At 49.4% G+C, this 25,613-nt stretch overlaps 1 protein-coding gene across 14 annotated transcripts in view; it reads right to left on the bottom strand.

The window, feature by feature from the left end:
- The window catches only part of ZMYND8 (zinc finger MYND-type containing 8), a 181,627-nt gene that overhangs the window by 83,571 nt on the left and 72,443 nt on the right, over positions 1-25,613 (bottom strand). For 11 of the 14 annotated variants that reach the window (XR_013263630.1, XM_077460590.1, XM_077460589.1 and 8 more), the window contains 3 exons: positions 15,376-15,435; positions 10,669-10,719; positions 7,276-7,424 (listed from right to left, as the gene is read on the bottom strand). Coding sequence is in view for 13 of the 14 variants with exons in the window: in XM_077460590.1 (XP_077316716.1) it covers positions 7,276-7,424; positions 10,669-10,719; positions 15,376-15,435 (260 nt within the window). In the remaining variant the exon portion in view is untranslated. The remainder of the gene's footprint in view (positions 1-7,275; positions 7,425-10,668; positions 10,720-15,375; positions 15,436-25,613) is intronic. The other 3 variants (XM_077460592.1, XM_077460598.1, XM_077460600.1) reach the window with 1 other exon arrangement.

Genomic DNA, 25,613 nt, shown 5'->3' with positions numbered 1-25,613 from the left:
CACCAAAAGGAGTCATACTGGCAGCAGAATTTGAACTAACCGATGAAAGCTGTTCGATCGTTTAATGCGTTTGCAATTTGTTTAAAAATCTCAGCCAGGCAGTGTACAGAAAAAAAAACATTTCTTAATGTAGTTAAATAAAACAAAATACAGAAATAGGCCCATAACACAAAAAATATAAAAATGAAAAGTGCAGAAAAACGAAAGAAATAAAATAAATACTGAAATATCCATCAGCAACTAATTTCCGCCTGACGGCGGGGGGGTCACACAAGTTGTACCCATTAAATAGAGCCCCCGCCATACTAATTTACTTTCACGCAGGAATCACGTACTCCATTGTGATTGATGGGACAATAACACAAACACACACACAACACACACAATCTATAGCCGTAGCCAAAAGTTTTGAGAAATACATTAATTTTCACAAGTCTTCTGCTTCCGTGTTTTTGGATCTTTTTGTCAGATGTTACTATGGGATACTGAGGTATAATTGCAAGCATTCCATAAGTGTCAAAGGCTTTTATTGACAATGATATGAAGTTTATGTAAAGAGTCAATATTTGCAGTGTTGGCCCTTCTTTTCCAAGACCTCTGCAATTCTCCCCTGTCATGCTGTTAGTTATCTTCTGGGCCACATCCAGTCTGATGGCCCCCCCCCCCCCCTCATTCTTCCATAAGCAATGCTTGGAGTTTGTCAGAATTTGTTCTCAATGGCATTAAGGTCTGGGGAGTTTCCTGGCCATGGACCCAAAATTTTGCCGATTTGTTCTCCAAGCCACTTATGCCGCGTACACCACGAGCCGACTTCTCGTCAGACTGAACTACAAAGGACTTTTCGACGGAGTTCCACCGAAACGGACTTGCCTACACACGATCACACCAAAGTCAGGCTTGTCTAGAATGCGATGACGTACGACGGGACTAGAAAAAGGAAGTTCAATAGCCAGTAGCTGCCCATGCATCATTTTTTGGTCCGTCGGAATAGCATACAGACGAATGGTTTTCTCTATAGAAACTGGTTCCGGTAGAAAGATTTGAAACATGTTCTATTTCTAGGTCCGTCAGAATTTTTGAAAAAAAAAAAAGTCAGATGAAGCCCCACACACAAGCAGAATCGTTCCGTCTGATCTTTTTCTGCCAGAAAGACCGCTCGTGTGTACGTGGCAGGAGTTATGGCAAGGTGCTCCATCATCCTGGAAAAGGGCATTGTCCCTCACAAAAACTGTTCTTGGATGGTTGGGAGAAGTTGCTCTCGGAGGATGTTTTTGTACCATTCTTTATTCATGGCGGTGTTCTTAGGCAAAATTATGAGTGAGCCCCCCTCCCCCCCCCCACTCCTCTGGCTGAGAAGCCACCTCATACATGAATGGTCTCACGATCCATGACACAGGACTGATGGTATTGCTCAACTTTTCTTCTCCAGACAAGGTTTTTTTCCAGATGCCCCAAACAATCAAAAAGGAGTTTCATCAGAGAAAACGAATTTCCCCCAGTCCGCGGCAGTCCAATCCATATACCTTTTGCAGAATATCAGTCTGTCCCTGATGTTTTTCCTGGAGAGAAGAGAAGAACACCAGGCCATCCTCCAAAAGCCCCAAACAATCGGAAAGGAGATTCATTAGAGAAAATGATTCCCCCCCAGTCCTCAATAGTCCAATCCCTGGACCTTCTGCAGAATATCGGTCTGTCCCTGATGTTTTTCCTGGAGAGAAGTGTCTTCTTTGCTGCACATCTTGACACCAGACCATCCTCCAAAAGTCTTCTCCTCACCGTGCGTGCCGATGTCCTCACACCTCGCTGCTGCCATTCCTGAGGAAGCTCTGCACTGGTGGTGCCCCCGATCCCGCAACTGAATCACCTGTAGGAGACGACCCTGGCGCTTGCTTGACTTTCTTGGGCGCCCTGAAGCCTTCTTCACAAATGCAGTGGAAATGTTGTTTTTTTAATGGGATTAATGCAGGCCATACACGGTCGAATTTCGAACGAATCTTCTTTTCAAAATCATAAAATTCGTTTCTTTTGTGATCCGATGGCGCCATCATTGATTTTCGAAATTCGGCCGACCAAGCCTTCAATTTCACCTCATGTTGCTACAGAAAAGAATTTTCTTGGCCGGGAATCTTCTTTTCTCTCCGTACATTTTCTTACGTTTCTCGCACGATTCTCCCATCATTGATTAGAAAATCGTTAGTTTTTCTAAAAATTTCCAACATGTCCGATTCCTCAAATTTTATTTCCGCACAAAAATCGGCTGTTGCTGCAGCCCACCAATGGTGCGAAATTCATACGAAAATTCTTAGATACGATTTTTGAAAGAAAATTCTTTCGAAATTCGAACCGTGTATGGCCAGCATAAGTTTATTTTCATGACAAAGAGGGACTTTCCAATTAATTGCAATTCATCTGATCGCTCTTCATAACATTCTGGAGTATATATGCAAATTGCCATCATAAAAACGGAGGCAGCCGACTTTGTGAAAATTAATATTTGCGTCATTCTCCAAACTTTTGGCCAAGGCTGTACTTTGTTTTGTAAAAGGGAACAACATTTACAGCTTCATTGTATCAAAAGTAAGATGCAGAAACTCTTATCTGGCACGTGTAATTTGGCAGCGTCTCTACGTGTCTGTAATGCGAGGTAGCCGGCTGTGACAGTTTGTACCTCTGTAATTGGTATTGTTCTTAGTAAAACATGAAATATCAACATGTAAATTGGTTTCACGCCCTTTTTTTTTATTTTATTTTTTTATTTTTTTAAAGCTGATCTCCAGGCAGATAAAGGAGATACAAAGAAATGGAGTTCTGTATTCCTTATTAAGAACTCATTCAGATGTGCAGAGAAAAAGCAGGAGGTTGAGTCCCGGTTTTACCAACCCCACAACTGCCCACCTAAGCAAAAGACACACAACTGCTCATGTCTGTACACATGCCGCAGCCAGGATGCTTTGCTTGACAGCTGCAGCAAAAGCTAACCCCCCCCCCCAGTGAATGAGACCATACAACTTAGGGTGCTGTTCAGGCCACCATCCCAATTGTATCTGGTGAAGCACACAAGGAGGGGACCAGCATGGAAATCCCTGCCTCCATGACCTAGCCCTGTGTGCAGGACAAAATGCATCGGGGCATGGCACAGAGTCAAGCTGAAGTCGCTTTCATCAGTTTGCTACACGGGCTCTTTTTCGTGAGTGCGCCATTCCAGTTTTCTTCCACCCAGTGATCAGGGAGCGATACAACTGGAAAGATTAGGATGCCACTCCAGCTCTCCAACCCAACTGTATCTGGTGACTCACACAAGGAGGGGGTTGGCATGGAAATCCCTACCTCTACCACTCCCGTGTGCAGGGCAAAACACATTGGAGGCGCAACCCAAATGGAGCCAAGATGAAGCCGCTTTCATCAGTTTGCTACTCGTGCTCTTTTGGGAGTGTGCCATTCGGATTTTCTTCCACCAGTGAAAGGGGCCATACAACTAGAAAGCTCATAGTTCCAGGTCTCCATCCCAATCTGGTGGCTCACACAAGAAGGGGGCCAGGGTGGAAATCCCCACCTCCATGACTAAGCCATGTGTGCAGTGCAAAATACATCAGGGGCTTGGCCCGGATGGAGCAGAGCTAGAGCAGCTTTCATCAGTTTGATACACGCGCTCTTTTTAGAGTATAGAGAAAAAGGAGATGAGCGTAGAGCTCAAAAAATAGGAAAAGACTCTGGAGGGGATTTTTAGATTTTTAGAGTGTGACATTCGGGTCCCCCCCCTCCCCCCAGTGAATGGTGCCACGCCTGCAGGCATGTGCAATGTATGCGGTTGTGGCACGGTGGGTCAGCATTTTCAGGTTTACAGCAGGTGAAAGGAGGAAACATATCGCCTCCTCAAGGTTTGTCAAAGACCCTCTGAAAAGCGATATGGGGACCATCTGGGGTGACAAAAAAAAAGGAGAGCAGTCCTTCAGAAAAAAGTAATGGATGAGAGAAATTACTTGGGGGAAATTTCCTTTTTGGTGAAGTCGGACAGGTGAAAGGCAGAAACTATCCTAGGCAAGAAGGAAGCCCTTAGCTTCAACACCTTGTCCCTATGCAAAACCAGAAAAGGTTCTTCGCAGGAAAAGTCTATCGGTTAAGACACTCATGTCGGAGAGGTAATGGGTACAAGACCCTTGAGGGTGACAGTAGAAAGAGGAAAGTGTCTAATGTGTTCAAACAGCAAGTCCTGATGAGTAGACAGAAAAAGATTCAGATCCCATGGAGTGACAGGGGATTGAACAGGGGGGAGCTCCATGGAAGTCTCCCTGTACAAAAGGTCTTAATCAAGAAGTGAAGAGTGAAAACAGAATAGATAGGGCTGAGACTTGGCATTTAACAGTGTTGAGAACCAACATCTGGTCAAGACCCAGTTGCAGGTAGGAAAAAATTCTTCACAATGGAGAAACTCCTAGGGTGTAAGCCCTGATGATGGACCTTGCCTTCCTAGCTATTAGAAGGATCACAGATTCAGTGAAGTCCCTGTCTCTCAAAACCTGGACCTCAACAGTTATGCTGGTAAAACCAGCAACCATGATGCAGGATGGCCAATTGGTCCTTAAGATAGAAGATCCGGACGATCTGGCAGAGCCCATGGAGCATCCTCCAGGAATCTTAGTAGGTTGGCATACCACATCCATCATAAGAAGTCTAGAGAGATAAAGATCACAGAAATCTGCCCTATCTTGATCCTGTAAAGCAGAAGAAAAAGGTAGTTTCAGTGGTGACAAGGCATACAGTATTTATCCCATGGAGCCACCATAGCAGCCACAGCTTCTGCTGGGGGATCCCTGTAACCGGAATTTAAGCTATTTCATTGTTAAACCCTGGGGAGTGGGAGGACCACATCTGGTGTCCCCACCTGGGACACGGGTCTTGGAGCGCTCCCTGTTGTAGGGACCATTTACACAGGCACAGGTGCTGCTGGCTGAAGAAGTCTGCCTGCCAAATGTCTATGCCTGGGATATACAGATTGGACGAGCCCAAAATTTGAAGTTCTGCTCAAGACATGATCTGCTTACCTCTCCTGCCATGCTGAGACCTATGGTTCCTTCCTGATGGGTGATGTATGCCACAACAGTGGTGATGTCTAACTGAATCTGCATCAGATGACCTTCCAGTAGAATAGCCCAAAGCAGCAGACAGTCAAATTTTCTGAAGCTCCAGAATGCTGATTGAGAGGCAAGACACCTCCAACAAAGTTCCCTGCGTGGGCAAGGTGCGCCAAACCCAACAGACTAGCATCCATTGCGAGTATCCTCAAAATGTCTGGAAGAAAGACTTCACCACCTCCAGAGCCAGATTCCCAAGTCACAAGGACAAACTGGTTCACAGTGCCAAAGAAATCTTTCTGTCCAGGGATCTGAGCTGTTCCGTGGCGAGAGAATATTGCGATGTAGAGGTCTGAAGTGAAACTAGGCAAACAGGACTGCCTCAAAAGGAAGCACCCATTAGGCCCAAACTTTTATACAAAAGCAGAGAGTCTGGTGACTTCTGGAATGGAGAGTTTGAATTTGAGATCCAATAATCTAACTTTTCTACTACGTAAGCAACACTCTGGCCCAAGCTGTGTCCACGATAAACCCAGATACTCCAAATGATGAGTTGGTTCCAGCGATGATTTCTGAAGATTCAGGATCCACTGGAGCTGATCTAGTACCTGTACAGTCAAAATAAATGTTAGGAGCTTTAAGGAGCCAGTACTAGAAACAGCATTGGTAGAAGCAACAGGCTGATCAGCTTTTGAGTGGTGGGCACTATATCAATAAGAACCGAAAGGATCTCTTAATTTAGGAGTAATAGCAGTAGACTGCGACTCTTCAGGGACGTGCTCACCATTCAAGGATAGCAGCAATCCAGAATAAGAGTTCCTGTGGCCAATGGCTAAGAATTCACAAATATAGATCATTTTCAGTCTTGCTTGACCTTAATGAAAGCCTAAGCTTAGAGAGCAAAGGATCTGACCATACCTAAATAAGCTAAAGGGACTCTGATGATGGCACAGACCAGGGGTCGCTAAACTTTCAAAGCAAAAGGGCCATTTTACTGGCCTTCAGACTTCAGGGAGGCCAGGCTATGAGAAGTGGGAGCAAGAAAAAAAGGCCTGGCATCATTGGACGTAAACAATGTCCCACCATTGCTTTGAATGAAAGGAATAGTGCCCCATTTTTGGCATCGATGAGGCATTTTCCTTCTCCTTAGTACCATCAGTGGTTGGAATAGTACCCCATAGATAGTGTCAGTGGGAGGAATAGTGCCCCATCGATGGTGTCAGTGGGAGGAATAGTGCCCCATCGATGGTGTCAGTGGGAGGAATAGTGCCCCATCATTGGTATCAGTGGGAGGAATAGTGCCCCATCGACTGTGTCAGTGGGAGGAATAGTGCCCCATCGATGGTGTCAGTGGGAGGAATAGTGCCTCAACGATGGTGTCAGTGGGAGGAATAGTGCCTCAACGATGGTGTCAGTGGGAGGAATAGTGCCTCAACGATGGTGTCAGTGGGAGGAATAGTGCCTCAACGATGGTGTCAGTGGGCGGAATAGTGCTCGGTTGATGGTGTTAGTGAGAGAAATAGCGCCCAAAGAGCCAGATAAAGGCAATCTAAGGGCAACATGTGGACCCTGGGCCACAGTTTGGAGATCATGGGCATAGACTCTAGGAGTAGGGAACATGATTCCAGTCTGCAGACAAAAGCACAATCAGTAAGTACGCTGCAAGCAACCCCAGAGCAGTTAGTCTGAGCTAAGGGATAATCCAGGACAGCTAGACTGTTCCCCCATGTGTAGAATTAGACATGTTGCGACCATGTGCCCATAAGAGGCAAAACCTAAGAGGCAAGGACTTAAGGTTGAGCAGGTCCACACCAAATAGCTACAGGTGAAGGGGGAAAACCCTGAAAGCAATGCAGAGAAAAAAAACGTAAAAGAAAGAAGAAAAAAAAAGGTGCTACCAAAAAAACTGTTTATTATTTCACAGAGCAGAGAAAAAGAAAAATCATTCATCCTTCTAGGACACTAGCAAAAAGCGGAGACATGCTAGTAGTAGGAGGGGTTATTCCGGGTTGGATTACCATGTTTTTTTTTTAATCTTTTCTATATCCAAGCCTCCTGAAGTCAGCAGTATACAATAAAGACTTCCTGTGTCCCTCAATGGTTGTGAAAAATAAATGTTGGTTATGTTTGGTGGAAATGGTGACACTTTGCAGGTGACCCCAACAGATACACAGGACAAAGAGGATGCCATCACCGGCCATACCTGGTCCTTATTGTGACTGTTTAACATTCCCGGTTTCTTTTTCTTTTTACTGGGGCTGGTGGAGGCGTCCGGAGGAGAGTGCCCATTGGATGAATGCTGCGGACTGGGAAGCTTCCTCTTCTGTACTGGACGCTCGGCAGAGCCGGGGGCTGAAACACAACAAGAAGAATTATACCACAGGCTAGATCAACGCAAATCGAGCAAGTTTGCAAATATAACATTTCCCCACCTTGCTTGCTGCGGCCATCCTCTGAAAGCTATACAGCGCAGGGTACACAATTTATTTTATTATGTACAGCAGGGGTGACAAACTCATTGCAGGCCGCATCGGAATTAGGATTGTCCTCAAAAGGGCCGGTTGCATCTAAATATATCCTGGGCTTTTTTCCCCTCAAAGAATAGGTGCAGGAACTCAACCCCCCAACCCCCCCTGCCCCTCCCAATCCCACCACACTGCATTGAATGGTGGGTGTGGCCAAATTGCACTAACAGGATCATAAAAGGGCAATAAATGCCAGGAGTTCATTATGTGTGGAGTTCAAGGATGCGCTATGTACAGAATGCAGAGTTCAGAGTGGCACTACGTACTGTGTGCAGGGTTCAGGGGTGCGCTACGCACAGAGTGCAGAGTTCAGGAGTGCGCTACGCACAGAGTGCAGAGTTCAGGAGTGCGCTACGCACAGAGTGCAGAGTTCAGGAGTGCGCTACGCACAGAGTGCAGAGTTCAGGAGTGCGCTACGCACAGAGTGCAGAGTTCAGGAGTGCGCTACGCACAGAGTGCAGAGTTCAGGAGTGCGCTACGCACAGAGTGCAGCGTTCAGGAGTGCGCTACGCACAGAGTGCAGAGTTCAGGGACGTACCATGTACAAAGTGCAGGGTTCAGGGACGTACCATGTACAAAGTGCAGGGTTCAGGGACATACCATGTACAAAGTGCAGGGTTCAGGGACCTACCATGTACAAAGTGCAGGGTTCAGGGACGTACCATGTACAAAGTGCAGGGTTCAGGGACGTACCATGTACAAAGTGCAGGGTTCAGGGACGTACCATGTACAAAGTGCAGGGTTCAGGGACGTACCATGTACAAAGTGCAGGGTTCAGGGACGTGCCATGTACAAAGTGCAGGGTTCAGGGACGTGCCATGTACAAAGTGCAGGGTTCAGGGACGTGCCATGTACAAAGTGCAGGGTTCAGGGGCACGCTACGTACATAGTGCAAAGTTCAGCGCAGCGCTACATACCAAGTGCATAGTTCAGGAGTGTGTTATGTACAGAGTACAAAGTTCAGAGCAGCACTGTGTACAGAATGCTGGGTTCAGGGGTGTGCTATGTACAGAGTGCAGAGTTCAGGGGTACTCTATGCACAGAGTGCAGGGTTCAGAGAAGCGCAATGTACCAAGTGCAGGATTTAGGGGTGCGCTATGTACCGAGTGCAGTGTTCGACGTGCAGAATGCAGGGTTCGGTGGTGCGCTATGTGCATAGGTCAGAGCGGCGCTACATACCGAGTGCAGGGTTCCGGGGTGCAGTATGTACAGAATGCTGAATTCAGGTTTGCGCTACGTACCAAGTGCAGAGTTCAGAGTGGTGCTATATACCAAGTGCCGAGTTCAGGGGTGTGCTGTGTACAGAATGCAGTGTTGAGGAGTGAGCTACATACAGAGTGCAGGGTTTAGGAGTGTGCAGGGTTCAGCAACTTTTCACAGGCTGTCCACATCCCACCTCCACCCTTTTCCCCCTGGAGGCGAGGGCCACATGAAATGGTCTAGCGGGACACATGGTCTACAGCAGTGGTCATCAACCCTGTCCTCAGGGCCCACTAACAGGCCAGGTTTTATGTATTACCTTGGGGGGAGATGCAGACTAGAATACGGCAATCACTGAGCAGCAAATAATATCACCTGTGATGTGTTTTAGTTATCTTGCAAACCTGGCCTGTTAGTGGGGCCCTCAGGACAGGGCTGATGACCACTGCTCTACGGGGTTCTGCAACAATTCTGCCACTTAAAATCTATTTCCTTAGAAAACAATCTTTATACACATAGCTGTTGCACATGGAGTTAGTTATAGACCATTCCCCGTAAATCTTTGGAGGCGCGGGCTCTCTAGGCCATAACAGTTTATAGATGTGAGCACTTCTGTAATCACAGACAGCATTAACGATGGAGATATCATGCTGCCACCGGAAGAGACTGCTGATGACATCTTTCTGGTTCATTTGTTGGTTTACCAGTGCATCCTGGGATATCTCATACCAGCAGTACCTCCAACAACAAAGAAAAGCAAACGCTGAATTTTTTTCGTTTTCCCAGAGTCGGGCTGTAAACCAGCCAGGGTGGATTTGATTTAACCACTTAAGCCACGGACCATTTTGCAGGCCAAAGACCAGGCCACTTTTTTGCGATTCGGCACTGCGTCGCTTTAACTGACAATTGCGCGATCATGCAACATGGCTCCCAAACAAAATTGACGTCCTTTTTTCCCCACAAATAGAGCTTTCTTTTGGTGGTATTTGATCACCCCTGCGGTTTTTATTTTTTGCGCTATAAACATTAAAAAAGACAGACAATTTTGAAAAAAAAAAAAAACGCATTTTTTTTTTTGACATTTACTATAATAAATATCCCCCAAAAATATTGAAAAAAATATTTTTTCCTCAGTTTAGGCCAATACGTATTCTACATGTTTTTGGTAAAAAATAAATAAAAAAATCGCAATAAGCGATTATTGATTGGTTTGCGCAAAAGTTATAGCGTTTACAAAATAGGGGATAGTTTTATGGCAATTTTATTAATAATGTTATTTTTTATTTTTTACTAGTAATGGCGATCAGCGATTTTTATCGTGACTGCGACATTATGGCTGGCACGTCGGACATTTTTGACAAATCTTTGGGACCATTGTTACTTATACAGCAAATGCACTGATTCCTGTGTAAATGGCACTGACAGTGAAGGGCTTAACCACTAGGCGGCAGTGTAGGGGTTAAGTGTGTCCTGGGGCGTGTTTCTAACTGTGGGGGGGGGGGCGTGGGTGTCTATGACACGTCACTGATCTCTGCTCCTGATCACAGGGAGCAGAGATCAGTGACAGTGTTACTAGGCAGAACAGGAGATGCTTGTTTAACATTAGCATCTCCCCGTTCTTCCTCTCAATGAGATGATCGCGGGACTCACGGAGGTCCCGCCCGGCGCGCACACGCGATGGCATGGCGGCAAATTTAAAGGGACGTACCTGTACGCCTATTTGCCTGTCCATGCCATTCTGCCGACGTACTTGGGCGTGCGCCAGTTGGCAAGTGGTTAAAGCAAGTCGATTAAAAAAAAAAAAAAACACGATTTAAATCACTAGTAAAAAGTCTCGATTTAAATCATCATTTTTTTACAGCAACGGTCACCTCTGTCCCGGAGCGATCCTCCTCCTGTTGACTCACCGACAGTCCCATTCACTTTAAAAAAAAAAAATCTGATTTAAAATAATAAAAAAATCTGATTTAAAATAATAAAAAAATCTGATTTAAAATAAAAAAAAAATCTCATTTAAACTAAAAAAAAAAAAAATCTAATTTAATTCCAAAAAATCTGTTAAATAAAAAATAAAATAAAATTTTTTTTTAAAAAAAATCAGATTTTTTGGGTTTGTTTTAAAAAAATCATAGCTTTTAATCCACCCTGAAACCAGCTGATAGCCACATGTTGCCCATAAATACCAGCTTGGCATGCCATGGTTTCAGAATTACAACAGACCCCTGACCTTCATAGTGACACCCGTTGCAGATAGGCTGGGCCTCTTTGTTATCCTGATTGCACAAAATACAAAGGGTGTCCAAAGTTGAGGGCCCAACATATGTTCTACATGACAACAAGCCCCCCCCCCCCCCCCAAGGAGCCTCCATGCTTGTAGTACCTACAAGCCGTGTTGCACATAGTGGCTCCATACACACAGGCAGATTAAAGCACATCTCTGTGCCTATGTGCTCAGAAGCTGCAGGCAGGGACAATGCGGCGCCCCCAGCAGTCATTAACTTTCTGGCGCAGAACTCCACCAATCAGAAGGGGGGAATACACCCCTTCCTGCACAGGACGCTTATGCTGGGCACTCATTAACTCTAAGGAGACTGGTGAGGAGTGCCGAGTGCCGGACACAGTTGGCACAAACCCGTTTTGTTGAGGGAACTTGTTATCTGTGACCTTTCCGTCTTATGTGCCTGAAATTCAGCACATAAAACCGACTGGTGCGGCTTTGCTGGCCAGGCCTGTGAATTATTAAGTTGGTTATTTGTGTCGCCCTCACGTGTGCCGCACAGGACGGGGAATACTTTCTATAGACATGAAGGGCCTGTTTGTGCATGTAGTGGAAGAGGGAAACGTGCACCATTACCAGGACTCAACCAGATCCAGATGTGTACTCAGACAAAGGGACTGGAGGGGGGGAGGGGAGGGGGCTGTGTGTCCGCAGGAAGGAGCATGGAGAGTGGAGTAACACCTCCTGGAGTTATATGAGAAAAAGAAGTCCAGGTCTGCTCTGCCAGCGTACAAAGGGGGGTGCGACGATCACTTTGTGGCGCTTTTATGTGAAACTTGCATCGGGTCAGAAGCCACGAAGTCACGGAAAAAAAAATAAAAAAATTTAAAAAAAAGCACAAACTGATCTAAAAATTATCCAAAGGGCAAATTCACACCAGAAATTGCACATTTAATGTGCATTGTTGCACACGCAGTGCTGCTCTGCTGTGCATTCTATGTCCCGGTCCCAGGCTCTCTTCCTCCTACCCCAGCCGCCTCCGCTGTGCCTTCTATGTCCCGATCCCAGGCTCTCTTCCTCCTACCCCAGCCGCCTCCGCTGTGCCTTCTATGTCCCGGTCCCAGGCTCTCTTCCTCCTACCCCAGCCGCTTCCACCATAACTTCTATGTCCCGATCCCAGGCTCTCTTCCTCCTACCCCAGCCGACTCTGCCATGCCTTCTATGTCCCGATCCCAGGCTCTCTTCCTCCTACCCCAGCCGACTCTGCCATGCCTTCTATGTCCCGATCCCAGGCTCTCTTCCTCCTACCCCAGCCGCTTCCACCATGCCTTCTATGTCCCGATCCCGGGCTCTCTTCCTCCTACCCCAGCCGGCTCCGCAGTGTCTTCTATGTCCCGATCCCAGGCTCTCTTCCTCCTACCCCAGCCGCTTCCACCATACCTTCTATGTCCCGATCCCAGGCTCTCTTCCTCCTACCCCAGCCGACTCTGCCATGCCTTCTATGTCCCGGTCCCAGGCTCTCTTCCTCCTACCCCAGCCGACTCTGCCATGCCTTCTATGTCCCGGTCCCAGGCTCTCTTCCTCCTACCCCAGCCGCTTCCACCATGCCTTCTATGTCCCGGTCCCAGGCTCTCTTCCTCCTACCCCAGCCGCCTCCGCCGTGCCTTCTATGTCCCGATCCCAGGCTCTCTTCCTCTTACCCCAGCCGCTTCCACCATGCCTTCTATGTCCCGGTCCCAGGCTCTCTTCCTTCTACCCCAGCCGACTCCGCCGTGCCTTCTATGTCCCGATCCCAGGCTCTCTTCCTCTTACCCCAGCCGCTTCCACCATGCCTTCTATGTCCCGGTCCCAGGCTCTCTTCCTTCTACCCCAGCCGACTCTGCCGTGCCTTCTATGTCCCGATCCCAGGCTCTCTTCCTCTTACCCCAGCCGCTTCCACCATGCCTTCTATGTCCCGGTCCCAGGCTCTCTTCCTCCTACCCCAGCCGCTTCCACCATGCCCTCTATGTCCCAATTCCAGGCTCTCTTCCTCTTACCCCAGCCGCTTCCACCATGCCTTCTATGTCCCGGTCCCAGGCTCTCTTCCTTCTACCCCAGCCGACTCCGCCGTGCCTTCTATGTCCCGGTCCCAGGCTCTCTTCCTCCTACCCCAGCCGCTTCCACCATGCCCTCTATGTCCCGATTCCAGGCTCTCTTCCTCCTACCCCAGCCGCCTCTGCCGTGCCTTCTATGTCCCGATCCCAGGCTCTCTTCCTCCTACCCCAGCCGCTTCCACCATGCCTTCTATGTCCCGATCCCGGGCTCTCTTCCTCCTACCCCAGCCGGCTCCGCAGTGTCTTCTATGTCCCGATCCCAGGCTCTCTTCCTCCTACCCCAGCCGCTTCCACCATACCTTCTATGTCCCGATCCCAGGCTCTCTTCCTCCTACCCCAGCCGACTCTGCCATGCCTTCTATGTCCCGGTCCCAGGCTCTCTTCCTCCTACCCCAGCCGACTCTGCCATGCCTTCTATGTCCCGGTCCCAGGCTCTCTTCCTCCTACCCCAGCCGCCTCCGCCGTGCCTTCTATGTCCCGATCCCAGGCTCTCTTCCTCCTACCACAGCCGGCTCCACCATGCCTTCTATGTCCCGGTCCCAGGCTCTCTTCCTCCTACCCCAGCCGCCTTCGCCATGCCTTCTATGTCCCGATCCCAGGCTCTCTTCCTCCTACTCCAGCTGACTCCGCTGTGCCTTCTATGTCCCGGTCCCAGGCTCTCTTCCTCCTACCCCAGCCGCTTCCATTGTGCCTTCTATGTCCCGGTCCCAGGCTCTCTTCCTCCTACCCCAGCTGCCTCCGCCATGCCTTCTATGTCCCGATCCCAGGCTCTCTTCCTCCTACCCCAGCCGGCTCCACTGTGCCTTCTATGTCCCGATCCCAGGCTCTCTTCCTCCTACCCCAGCCGGCTCTGCTGTGCCTTCTATGTCCACATCCCAGGCTCTCTTCCTCCTACCCCAGCCGCCTCCGCCGTGCCTTCTATGTCCCGATCCCAGGCTCTCTTCCTCCTACCCCAGCCGGCTCCGCTGTGCCTTCTATGTCCCGGTCCCAGGCTCTCTCTTCCTCCTGCACCCAGCCGGATCCGCCATGCCTTCTATGACCCGGTCCCAGGCTCTCTCTTTCTCCTGCCCCCAGCTGGCTCTGCTGTGCCTTCTATGTCCCGGTCCCAGGCTTTCTCTTATCCTCCCACCCCCAGCCGGCTCCGCCGTGCCTTCTATGTCCCGGTCCCAGGCTCTCTCTGTACTTATACGTATATATTTATGTATATGATTTTTATTTTTATTTTTTTGGATATGTATTATAGCAAAAAGTTAAAAAATAATAATGTTTTTCAAAATTGACGCTCTGTTTTGTTTATAGCGCAAAAAATAAATAAATAAACGCAGCGGTGATCAAATACCACCAAAAGAAAGCTCTATTTGAGGGGGGAAAAAAAAAGGACGTCTATTTTGTTTAAGTACAGCGGCGCACGACTGCGCAATTGTCAGTTAAAGTGGCGCAGTGCTGTATCGCAAAAAATGGCTTGGTCATTAAGGAGGCAAATCCTTTCGGGGCTGAAGTGGTTAAACGTGTGTGCAATAAAAAAAAAAAAAGAAAGAAATGGCTCTGGCAGTCAAAAGGGTTAACGCTGGAGTAATCCATTGTTATCAAAAGAGGGAATATGCCACAAGTAAAGCTGGAAAATTAAAAAAATATATATATATAATAATAATAATAATAATAAAAATTTGCGATTTAAAAAAAATAACTCTATTCATGATTTGAGTTTTTTTTGATGGACACTCCCCTGGACAGGAGTTTTTAGGTGAGGACATGGCTTCGGCCTAGCCTGCAGCTCCTCAGGCCCGGTGCGGCTTCAGCGCCGATCATGGTGGAAGAAAAAAAAAAATCCAAAAAAAATCTATTTGCTGAAATTTTTTAATCGATTTGACCTCTCAACTTGATTCAAGATTTAAATCGATTTTTTCCCCAGCCATAGCCACAAGGTGGAGTGAATTTGGGTACACACCATAAGAATTTTTCCAGGTTCCTGAGGAACCTCGCTCAACATCCGTCAATTTAAAAAAAAAACTAAAAAAAAAAACTAAAAAAAAACGAAGGATCTAGACTGAAAATTATTGACCAAACAGCAATCATATGCAGCCGTTTAGGATACAAAAAAAGTACTAAAAAACAGAATTGGTAAACTATACCAAAGGATTGTACTGTACCGCTGTTCTCTGTCTGACACAACATAATAAATAACTGGTTTACAATGGAAGAGTCCATCTGCCGGGTCTGAGGGGGTGTGCTTATTTATGGTCGGGAGACGTGCTGTTTGCACTCACCGGACTGCGGACCGTCTGCATGTTCTGGGGGTAATCCTTCTGGATATGCCACAGCTGGACCTGAAAATAGGGAGAGAAAATGATCAATTAAAGTCTATCTGGGGGTTAAAATGTAAAAATCAGATCTTCATTTCCGCATCACATTTCAATGACTTCTAACCGACTCCTATTAATCTTACTTTGTGAAGATGCCCACATATTCTTCAATTCTGGTAGTTACTAAGCGCCGTGGGTTTGGCACTGCTACGTCACACATTTCACAAAGCCTGCCTTGTCAACTAGAGAGGAGGAGTTTCAGGAGGCATAATCAGTACAGAAATTGCAGCTTTCGGGCTGCAAGGTAACGTGGGATATGTAGTCCTTTACCATTTACATTCAATTTCTAAGGACTACATATCCCATGGTACTTTGCTGGCTGGCGATTCCTGTACCGACTCCGCCTCCTGAAACTTCTCCTCTCAGCACCTCTGTAGTTCAGAAGGCAGGTGACCTGTCAGAAAGCCACTACCCATCAGAATATGTAACGGAAGTGACGTTGCAGCACGGCCATCTTGGTACACCCGCACTTGTCTGCAGGAAGCCTACAGTCAGAAGGCGCCAAGCGGACATCTTTTTACACCCACCGGGGTGTTGCATTTCACACTTTTTACCAGTAAACTGAGCTTATATAGTCAAATACAGTATTTGTAAAGTCTGTGTGACTGTTTTGATGTTGAATTTTAAAAGGATCGGCAAACCTGCTGATCTCACAGGATTGCTAATCTGACAGAGAACACCGCCGCGTTTAAAAATTCATCGTCAAAACTGTTTGATGGATTTCTAAATACCGTATTTCACTATATGAGCTCAGTTTACTGGTAAAAAGGAAGTGTGAAATGCAACACCCCGATGGGTGTAAAAATATGTCCGCTTAGCGACTTCAGACTGCAAGCTTCCCAGATCTCCATCCAATAGAGCACCACCTTTGGGATGTGGCAGAACGGGAGATTAGCATCATGGATGTGCAGCCGACAAATCTGCAGCAACTGTGCGATGCCATCATGTCACTATGGACCAAAATCTTCTGAGGAACGTTTCCAACATCTTGTTGTATCTATGCCACCAAGAATGAAGGCCAAAAGAGGGTTCTACTATTTAGATAGTACAAATAGGTCTTTATATAAAACAATGAGAAAAAAAAAATGAAAAAATAAATCTAAATAAAATAAAAAAATTATTTAAAAAAAATATTTCTATTTTTTTTTTATTAAACTATTTTTATAATTTTCTCATTTTTATTTTTGTTTTATATGAGGGTCAGGCCAACCCAGTACCTCCATCACAACCCATCCAAACCCACCCCACCCCCCCCCCCCCCCCCCACTGTATGTCACAATTTAGTGAATTGACCGCCTTGACCCCATAGGCATTGTGGTACAATACTGCCCCTCTGGGGGCTCCTTCACCCTTTCTTTGATCTGAATGCAGATCGCTCTTCAGACAACAACGAGGAGGCCTTGTATTGCCACTCACTAGCGCGCTGCAACTACATGGGAATCACCTCTGTCCACGATGAACGGTTTCGCATGTATTGTTTTTATCACAATGTGATGGCAATAGGCAATGACAGGCACTCTTTACTGACAGATCTGGGGGTTTGCTAGACCCCAGATCTCTCCTCTGCCCTTAAAAGCTTTGGATCATACCAAGATGAGTGAGATTCAATGCTTTTTTTTTTTTCAAACCAGTAATGGTTTCTTTACAACCGGCAAAACCACAAGTGACAAAATACTCATCCCTTCCTGCTTCTTGGACCATAGAGAGGAGGATCAAGGCCATTCCAGACCCTGATCAGCTTTATGGTCATCCGGCAGGTTCCCAGGTGTGAGCGAAGAGCCGGGGAAGGTGCCAGGAAGGGGGCATCATCATCTCATAAGAGCAGATCTCTCCTCTGCCCTTAAAAGCTTTGGATCATACCGAGATCAGTGCGATTCTTTTCTTCAAACCAGTAATGGTTTCTTTACAACCGGCAAAACCACAAGTGACAAAATACTCATCAATGCTGCTTCTTGGACCATAGAGAGGAGGATCGAGGCCATTCCAAGCCCCCGATCAGCTTTATGGTCCGCCGTCAGGTTTCTAGGTGGGGTGGAAGAGCCCCAGAAGGTGCCAGGAAGGGGGCATCTTCTCAGAAGAGCCCGGTAAGGTGCCACGAAGGGGGCATCATTATCCTAAGAGCAGATCTCTCCTCTGCCCTTAAAAGCTTTGGATCATACCAAGATCAGGGTGATTCTTTTCTTGAAACCAGTAGTCGTTTCTTTACAACCGGCAAAACCACAAGTGACAAAATACTCGTCACTTCCTGCTTCTTGGACCATAGAGCGGTGGATCGAGGCCATTCCAGACCCCGATCAGCTTTATGGTCCACCGGCAGTTTCCCAGGTGGGATGGGAGAGCCGGGGAAGGTGCCAGGAAGGGGGCATCATCTCATAAGAGCAGATCTCTCCTCTGCTCTTAAAAGCTTTGGATCATACCAAGATCAGGGTGATTCTTTTCTTCAAACCAGTAAGGCCGCGTACACACGGGCGGACTGTTCGCCCAACTTTGTCCGCTGAACAGTGTTTGGGCGGACAGTCCGCTCGTGTGTGGGCTTTCAGCGGACAGTTTCAGCGGACAGTTGGACGGACAAGGTTTTTCGGAATTTCCGAAAAACTGTCCGCTGAAACCTTGTTTGAGCGAACAGTCCGCCCGTGTGTAGGCTTGTTCGTCAAACAAAGTTGCCCGCATGCTCAGAAAGGATTTTCACGCCGAAAGCTATAATGCAGTGTATAGGACGTCGTATTTTTCGTCCCGTCGTACGTGCCGTTCACGTCATCGTGCACGGTTTCAGCAAACTGTTTGTCCGTCGTGTGTGGCCATGTCCGTCCATGCTAAGTTTGAGCGGACTGTTTGCCAAAACTGTTGGACGGACAAAGTTGGGCGAACAGTCCGCGCGTGTGTACGCGGCCTAATGGTTTCTTTACAACCGGCAAAACCGCAAGTGACAAAATACTCGTCACTTCCTGCTTCTTAGACTATAGAGAGGAGGATCGAGGCCATTCCAGACCCTGATCAGCTTTATGGTCCGCGGGTAGGTTCCCAGGTGGGACGGAAGAGCCGGGAAGGTGCCAGGAAGGGGGCATCATCTCAGAAGAGCCTGGGAAGGTGCCAGGAAGGGGGCATCATCTCAGAAGAGCCTGGGAAGGTGCCGGGAAGGGGGCATCATCTCAGGGGAGCCTGGGAAGGTGCCGGGAAGGGGGCATCATCTCAGAAGAGCCTGGGAAGGTGCCGGGAAGGGGGCATCATCTCAGAAGAGCCTGGGAAGGTGTCGGGAAGGGGGCATCATCTCAGAAGAGCCTGGGAAGGGGGCATCATCTCAGAGGAGCCTGGGAAGGTGCCGGGAAGGAGGCATCATCTCAGAAGAGCCTGGGAAGGTGCCGGGAAGGAGGCATCATCTCAGAAGAGCCTGGGAAGGTGCCGGGAAGGAGGCATCATCTCAGAAGAGCCTGGGAAGGTGCCGGGAAGGGGGCATCATCTCAGAAGAGCCTGGGAAGGTGCCGGGAAGGGGGCATCATCTCAGAAGAGCCTGGGAAGGTGCCGGGAAGGGGGCATCATCTCAGAAGAGCCTGGGAAGGTGCCGGGAAGGGGGCATCATCTCAGAAGAGCCTGGGAAGGTGCCGGGAAGGGGGTATCATCTCAGAAGAGCCTGGGAAGGTGCCGGGAAGGGGGCATCATCTCAGAGGAGCCTGGGAAGGTGCCGGGAAGGGGGCATCATCTTAGAGGAGCCTGGGAAGGTGCCGGGAAGGGGACATCATCTCAGAGGAGCCTGGGAAGGTGCCGGGAAGGAGGCATCATCTCAGAGGAGCCTGGGAAGGTGCCGGGAAGGGGGCATCATCTCAGAGGAGCCTGGGAAGGTGCCGGGAAGGAGGCATCATCTCAGAAGAGCCTGGGAAGGTGCCGGGAAGGGGGCATCATCTCAGAGGAGCCTGGGAAGGTGCCAGGAAGGGGGCATCATCTCAGAGGAGCCTGGGAAGGTGCCGGGAAGGGGGCATCATCTCAGAGGAGCCTGGGAAGGTGCCGGGAAGGGGGCATCATCTCAGAGGAGCCTGGGAAGGTGCCGGGAAGGGGGCATCACCCCGGTATAACTACTGAAAGTCCCATGACATACGGGTACGTTGGGGGGGCAGCAAGTGGTTAAACACTGCTTCACTGACTGCTTCACTCTCACCTCTCAAGAGTTAAACTCAAAGAATAAAATATAAAGATTTTACCATAGTGTAATATATTCCACCTTTTATTATTATTAAAGAAGAATGTAATAGAACTCACAAGTAAACAAAAGAATAATGGCTCTACAAGTGTACAGCTTCAGAGGTAACATCTCTCGGTCTCGTCTGCTTGTGTACTCCTACTGGACTCTGAATTCCCTGAGGACTCTGCTCTGCAAATCGCGGTGACATCGCAGGCCCCGTGAGGACGTCGCAGGCCCCGTGAGGACGTCGCAGGCCCCGTGAGGACGTCGCAGGCCCCGTGAGGACGTCGCAGGCCCCGTGAGGACGTCCCAGGCCCCGTGAGGACGTCCCAGGCCCCGTGAGGACGTCCAGGCCCCGTGAGGACGTCCCAGGCCCAACTGACGCATTATGCCCAATAGGATTCTGAAAGGGTAGGTGGGGTAAAGGAGGCACCATGATTAAGAACGGTTTGTGCTTGGTGAGTGCTACACCTGCCAAAAGCGGCAGGGGGTACAACTCCTGACAAAGCACTGTGGCTGTGGCATGTGTACACCTCCGCTCACTGCCTCTTCAGCTAAAAAGAGGGAGTAGTTGGGGGGAGGCAAAAATCTGGCTTAAACGTGGGGTTTTAATGCCCCTCAACGGCTAGCGTGGAATGAGACCTAAATGTTTTTTTTTTACACATACAGCAGTCGTGCGAATAAAGAGGTGATGCAATCTCAGGTCATACAAGGCCCACATTCACGCCATATTGGGGTCAGATTTTAGACGGTAACGTACAGATTTTTAAAGCCCGTATCTGAAAATGAGAACCTCTGACCAGGTCACGTTTTTATTAAACGTTCAATGCGATGATCTGGAAAAGTACAGAAAGCAGAAGTGAGAGATCTCAGATCTCCCATGAGCCTTCTACAGAGAGCGGTTGAAGTTTCCGGAGACTCGGGGAGGGAGGTTTCTGGAAACAGGAGGAAAGTTCTTTGTGACGTGAAATGGTGTTTTGATTTCTGGGACTTGGCTGTACACGTGCTGAGAAACCGGTTCAGTGGGAAGATGTATGGGGAGCTCATATATCACCGTACTTCTCCTAATACAAGAAACCTACAGGATCACTCCCACTTCACATACACTACATTACCAAAAGTATTGGGATGCCTGCCTTTACACCCACATGAAATTTAATGGTATCCCAGTCTTAGTCCGTAGGGTTCAATATTGAGTTGGCTCCACCCTTTTGCTGCTATAACAGCTTCAGCTCTTCTGGGAAGGCCGTCCACAAGGTTTAGGAGGGTGTCTATGGGGAATGTTTGACCATTCTTCCAGAAACGCATTTGTGAGGTCAGGCACTGATGTTGGATGAGAAGGCCTTGCTCGCAGTCTGTGCTCTTATTACAAAAGTATGTTCTAGCAGGTTGAGGTCAGGCCAGTCAAGTTCCTCCACCCCAAACCCACCCATTCATGTCTTTATGGACCTTGCTTTGTGCACTGGTTGCGCAGTCATGTAGGAACAGGAAGGGGCCGTCCCCAAACTGTTCCCACAAAGTTGGGGGCATGAAATTGTCCAAAATGTCTTGGTATGCTGATGCCTTAAGAGTTCCCTTCATTGGAACTAAGGGGTCAAGACCAAGCACTGAAAAACAACCCCCCCACACCATAACCCCCCTCCACCCCACACCATAATCCCCCTCCACCAAATGATTTGGACAAAGCAAGGTCCACAAAGACAAGAATGAGCGAGTTTGGGGTGGAGGAACGTGACTGGCCTGTGCAGAGTCCTGTCCTCAACCTGATAGAACACCTTTGGGATGAATTAGAGAGGGGAATACGAGCCAGGCTTTCTCGTCCAACATCAGTGCCTGAACTCACAAATGTTCTTCTGGAAAAATGGTCACACATTCCCCATAGACTCCCTCCTAAACCTTGTGGACGGCCTTCCCAGAAGAGGTGAAGCTGTTATAGCTGTAAAGGGCGGAGCCAACTCAATATTGAACCCTCCGGACTAAGACTGGGAGGCCATTACAGTTCATGTGTGTAAAGACAGGCGTCCCAATACATTTGGCAATATCTCTTCATTTGTTACAATACGATACTTGTTAGTAATGGTACATTTTTTCCACCATGCATGCCATTCCATATTTATATATTTTATATACAAACATGTAGATTGCCCAAATAATCGTGTCTGTAGATTGCAGAAAATACAAGGTTGTATTTTTTTTTATTTCCCAACAATGAAAGTAATGAGCCTTTAGTGGTAGACTTTATTGGCAGTACACAACCTTTACCCATTGTCTGCCATGTTCACTTGGATTTAAGTGATTTTCTAACAGCATTTTCTGGACGTTTCCTCAGCCTTTCCCCTCCCCCACCTGTGCTGATCTCACTCCCCCTCCCCACCTGTGCTGATCTCACTCCCCCTCCCCTTGTCCGCTGCATTCCCACACTCTTCTGGCACGGTGACCACCAGCATTCTGCTGCATTGTTTACCTAAAGCCAAAGCATCTTCTACATCCTGCTGCCTACATGAGTACAGTATATATACTTCTATAGGACCTGGAGACTAACCTGTCTCCTGACCCTACACAAGTCCCTGGGGTTCTATTGTGCATGCCTAGGAAGCAGGAGCCAGACCCATGTTTAGTGACAGTGCAGTCTACACCCCATTTTTCACCCACATGCCTGAAACTTTGCTACCACTGTGCATTTGGGCCAACCCAACACCTCCATCATAACCCATCCCAAACCAATCCTCAACCCCCCACGAAAACCTAGTCCCTCCACCAGAACCCATCCTAATCCAATCATACCCCACCAGGTCAACCTAGTCCCTCCACCAGGACCCATCCTAATCCAATCATACCCCCCCCAGGCCAACCTAGTCCCTCCACCATGACCCATCCTAATCCAATCATACCCCCCCCCCCCCCCCAGGCAACCTAGTCCCTCCACCATGACCCATCCTAATCCAATCATACCCCCCCCCCCCCCCAGCCAACCTAGTCCCTCCACCATGACCCATCCTAATACAATCATACCCCACAAGGCCAACCGAGACCCTCCATCAGTACCCATCCTAATCCAAACCCCCCCCCCCCCCCGGCCAACCTAGTCCCTCCACCAGGGCCCATCCTAATCCAATCATACCCCCCCAGGCCAACCTAGTCCCTCCACCATGACCCATCCTAATCCAATCATACCCCCCCCCCAGGCCAACCTAGTCCCTCCACCAGAACCCATCCTAATCCAATCATACCCCCCCAGGCCAACCTAGTCCCTCCACCATGATCCTAATCCAATCATACCCCACAAGGCCAACCGAGACCCTCCATCAGGACCCATCCTAATCCAATCATACCCCCCCAGGCCAACCTAGTCCCTCCACCAGAACCCATCCTAATCCAATCATACCCCCCCCCAGGCCAACCTAGTCCCTCCACCAGGACCCACCCTAATCCAATCATACCCCCCCCCCCAGGCCAACCTAGTCCCTCCACCATGACCCATCCTAATCCAATCATACCCCACAAGGCCAACCGAGACCCTCCATCAGGACCCATCCTAATCCAATCATACCCCCCCAGGCCAACCTAGTCCCTCCACCAGAACCCATCCTAATCCAATCATACCCCCCCCCCCCCAGGCCAACCTAGTCCCTCCACCAGGACCCATCCTAATCCAATCATACCCCCCCCCCCCAGGCCAACCTAGTCCCTCCACCAGAACCCATCCTAATCCAATCATACCCCCCCCCCCAGGCCAACCTAGTCCCTCCACCAGAACCCATCCTAATCCAATCATACCCCCCCCCCCCGGCCAACCTAGTCCCTCCACCAGAACCCATCCTAATCCAATCATACCCCCCCCCCAGGCCAACCTAGTCCCTCCACCAGGACCCATCCTAATCCAATCATACCCCCCCCCCCCCCCAGGCCAACCTAGTCCCTCCACCAGAACCCATCCTAATCCAATCATACCCCCCCCCCCCCCCGGCCAATGTAGTCCCTCCACCAGAACCCATCCTAATCCAATCATACCCCACAAGGCCAACCGAGACCCTCCACCAGGACCCATCCTAATCCAATCATACCCCCCCCCCCGGCCAACCTAGTCCCTCCACCAGAACCCATCCTAATCCAATCATACCCCCCCCCAGGCCAACCTAGTCCCTCCACCAGGACCCATCCTAATCCAATCATACCCCCCCCCCCGGCCAACGTAGTCCCTCCACCAGAACCCATCCTAATCCAATCATATCCCACCAGGTCAACCTAGTCCCTCCACCAGGACCCATCCTAATCCAATCATACCCCCCCCCCGGCCAATGTAGTCCCTCCACCAGAACCCATCCTAATCCAATCATATCCCACCAGGTCAACCTAGTCCCTCCACCAGGACCCATCCTAATCCAATCATACCCCCCCCCCCCGGCCAACGTACTCCCTCCACCAGAACCCATCCTAATCCAATCATACCCCACAAGGCCAACCGAGACCCTCCACCAGGACCCATCCTAATCCAATCATACCCCCCCCCCCCGGCCAACGTAGTCCCTCCACCAGAACCCATCCTAATCCAATCATATCCCACCAGGGCAACCTAGTCCCTCCACCAGGACCCATCCTAATCCAATCATACCCCCCCCCCCCGGCCAACGTAGTCCCTCCACCAGAACCCATCCTAATCCAATCATATCCCACCAGGTCAACCTAGTCCCTCCACCAGGACCCATCCTAATCCAATCATACCCCCCCCCCGGCCAACGTAGTCCCTCCACCAGAACCCATCCTAATCCAATCATACCCCACAAGGCCAACCGAGACCCTCCACCAGGACCCATCCTAATCCAATCATACCCCCCCCCCCCCGGCCAACGTAGTCCCTCCACCAGAACCCATCCTAATCCAATCATATCCCACCAGGTCAACCTAGTCCCTCCACCAGGACCCATCCTAATCCAATCATACCCCCCCCGGCCAACGTAGTCCCTCCACCAGAACCCATCCTAATCCAATCATACCCCCCCCCCCCGGCCAACGTAGTCCCTCCACCAGAACCCATCCTAATCCAATCATACCCCCCCCCAGGCCAACCTAGTCCCTCCACCAGAACCCATCCTAATCCAATCATACCCCCCCCCCCTCCGGCCAACGTAGTCCCTCCACCAGAACCCATCCTAATCCAATCATACCCCCCCCCCCCCCCCCAGGCCAACCTAGTCCCTCCACCAGAACCCATCCTAATCCAATCATACCCCACAAGGCCAACCGAGACCCTCCACCAGGACCCATCCTAATCCAATCATACCCCCCCCAGGCCAACCTAGTCCCTCCACCAGGACTCATCCTAATCCAATCATACCCCCCCCCCCGGCCAACGTAGTCCCTCCACCAGAACCCATCCTAATCCAATCATATCCCACCAGGTCAACCTAGTCCCTCCACCAGGACCCATCCTAATCCAATCATACCCCCCCCCCCCCCCCCGGCCAACGTAGTCCCTCCACCAGAACCCATCCTAATCCAATCATACCCCCCCCAGGCCAACCTAGTCCCTCCACCAGAACCCATCCTAATCCAATCATACCCACAAGGCCAACCGAGACCCTCCACCAGGACCCATCCTAATCCAATCATACCCCCCCCAGGCCAACCTAGTCCCTCCACCAGAACCCATCCTAATCCAATCATACCCCCCCCCAGGCCAACCTAGTCCCTCCACCAGGACCCATCCTAATCCAATCATACCCCCCCCCCCCCCGGCCAACGTAGTCCCTCCACCAGAACCCATCCTAATCCAATCATATCCCACCAGGTCAACCTAGTCCCTCCACCAGGACCCATCCTAATCCAATCATACCCCCCCCCCCCCCCGGCCAACGTAGTCCCTCCACCAGAACCCATCCTAATCCAATCATACCCCCCTCCCCCCAGGCCAACCTAGTCCCTCCACCAGAACCCATCCTAATCCAATCATACCCCACAAGGCCAACCG

This window comes from Lithobates pipiens, unplaced genomic scaffold, assembly GCF_037356315.1.
Source record: "Lithobates pipiens isolate NorthernLeopardFrog02 unplaced genomic scaffold, aLitPip1_a1.2 Scaffold_28, whole genome shotgun sequence".
Taxonomy (NCBI): Eukaryota; Metazoa; Chordata; class Amphibia; order Anura; family Ranidae; genus Lithobates; species Lithobates pipiens.
The sequence above is the reverse complement of the archived record's forward strand: the minus strand, read 5'-3'. Positions and strand labels throughout refer to the sequence as shown.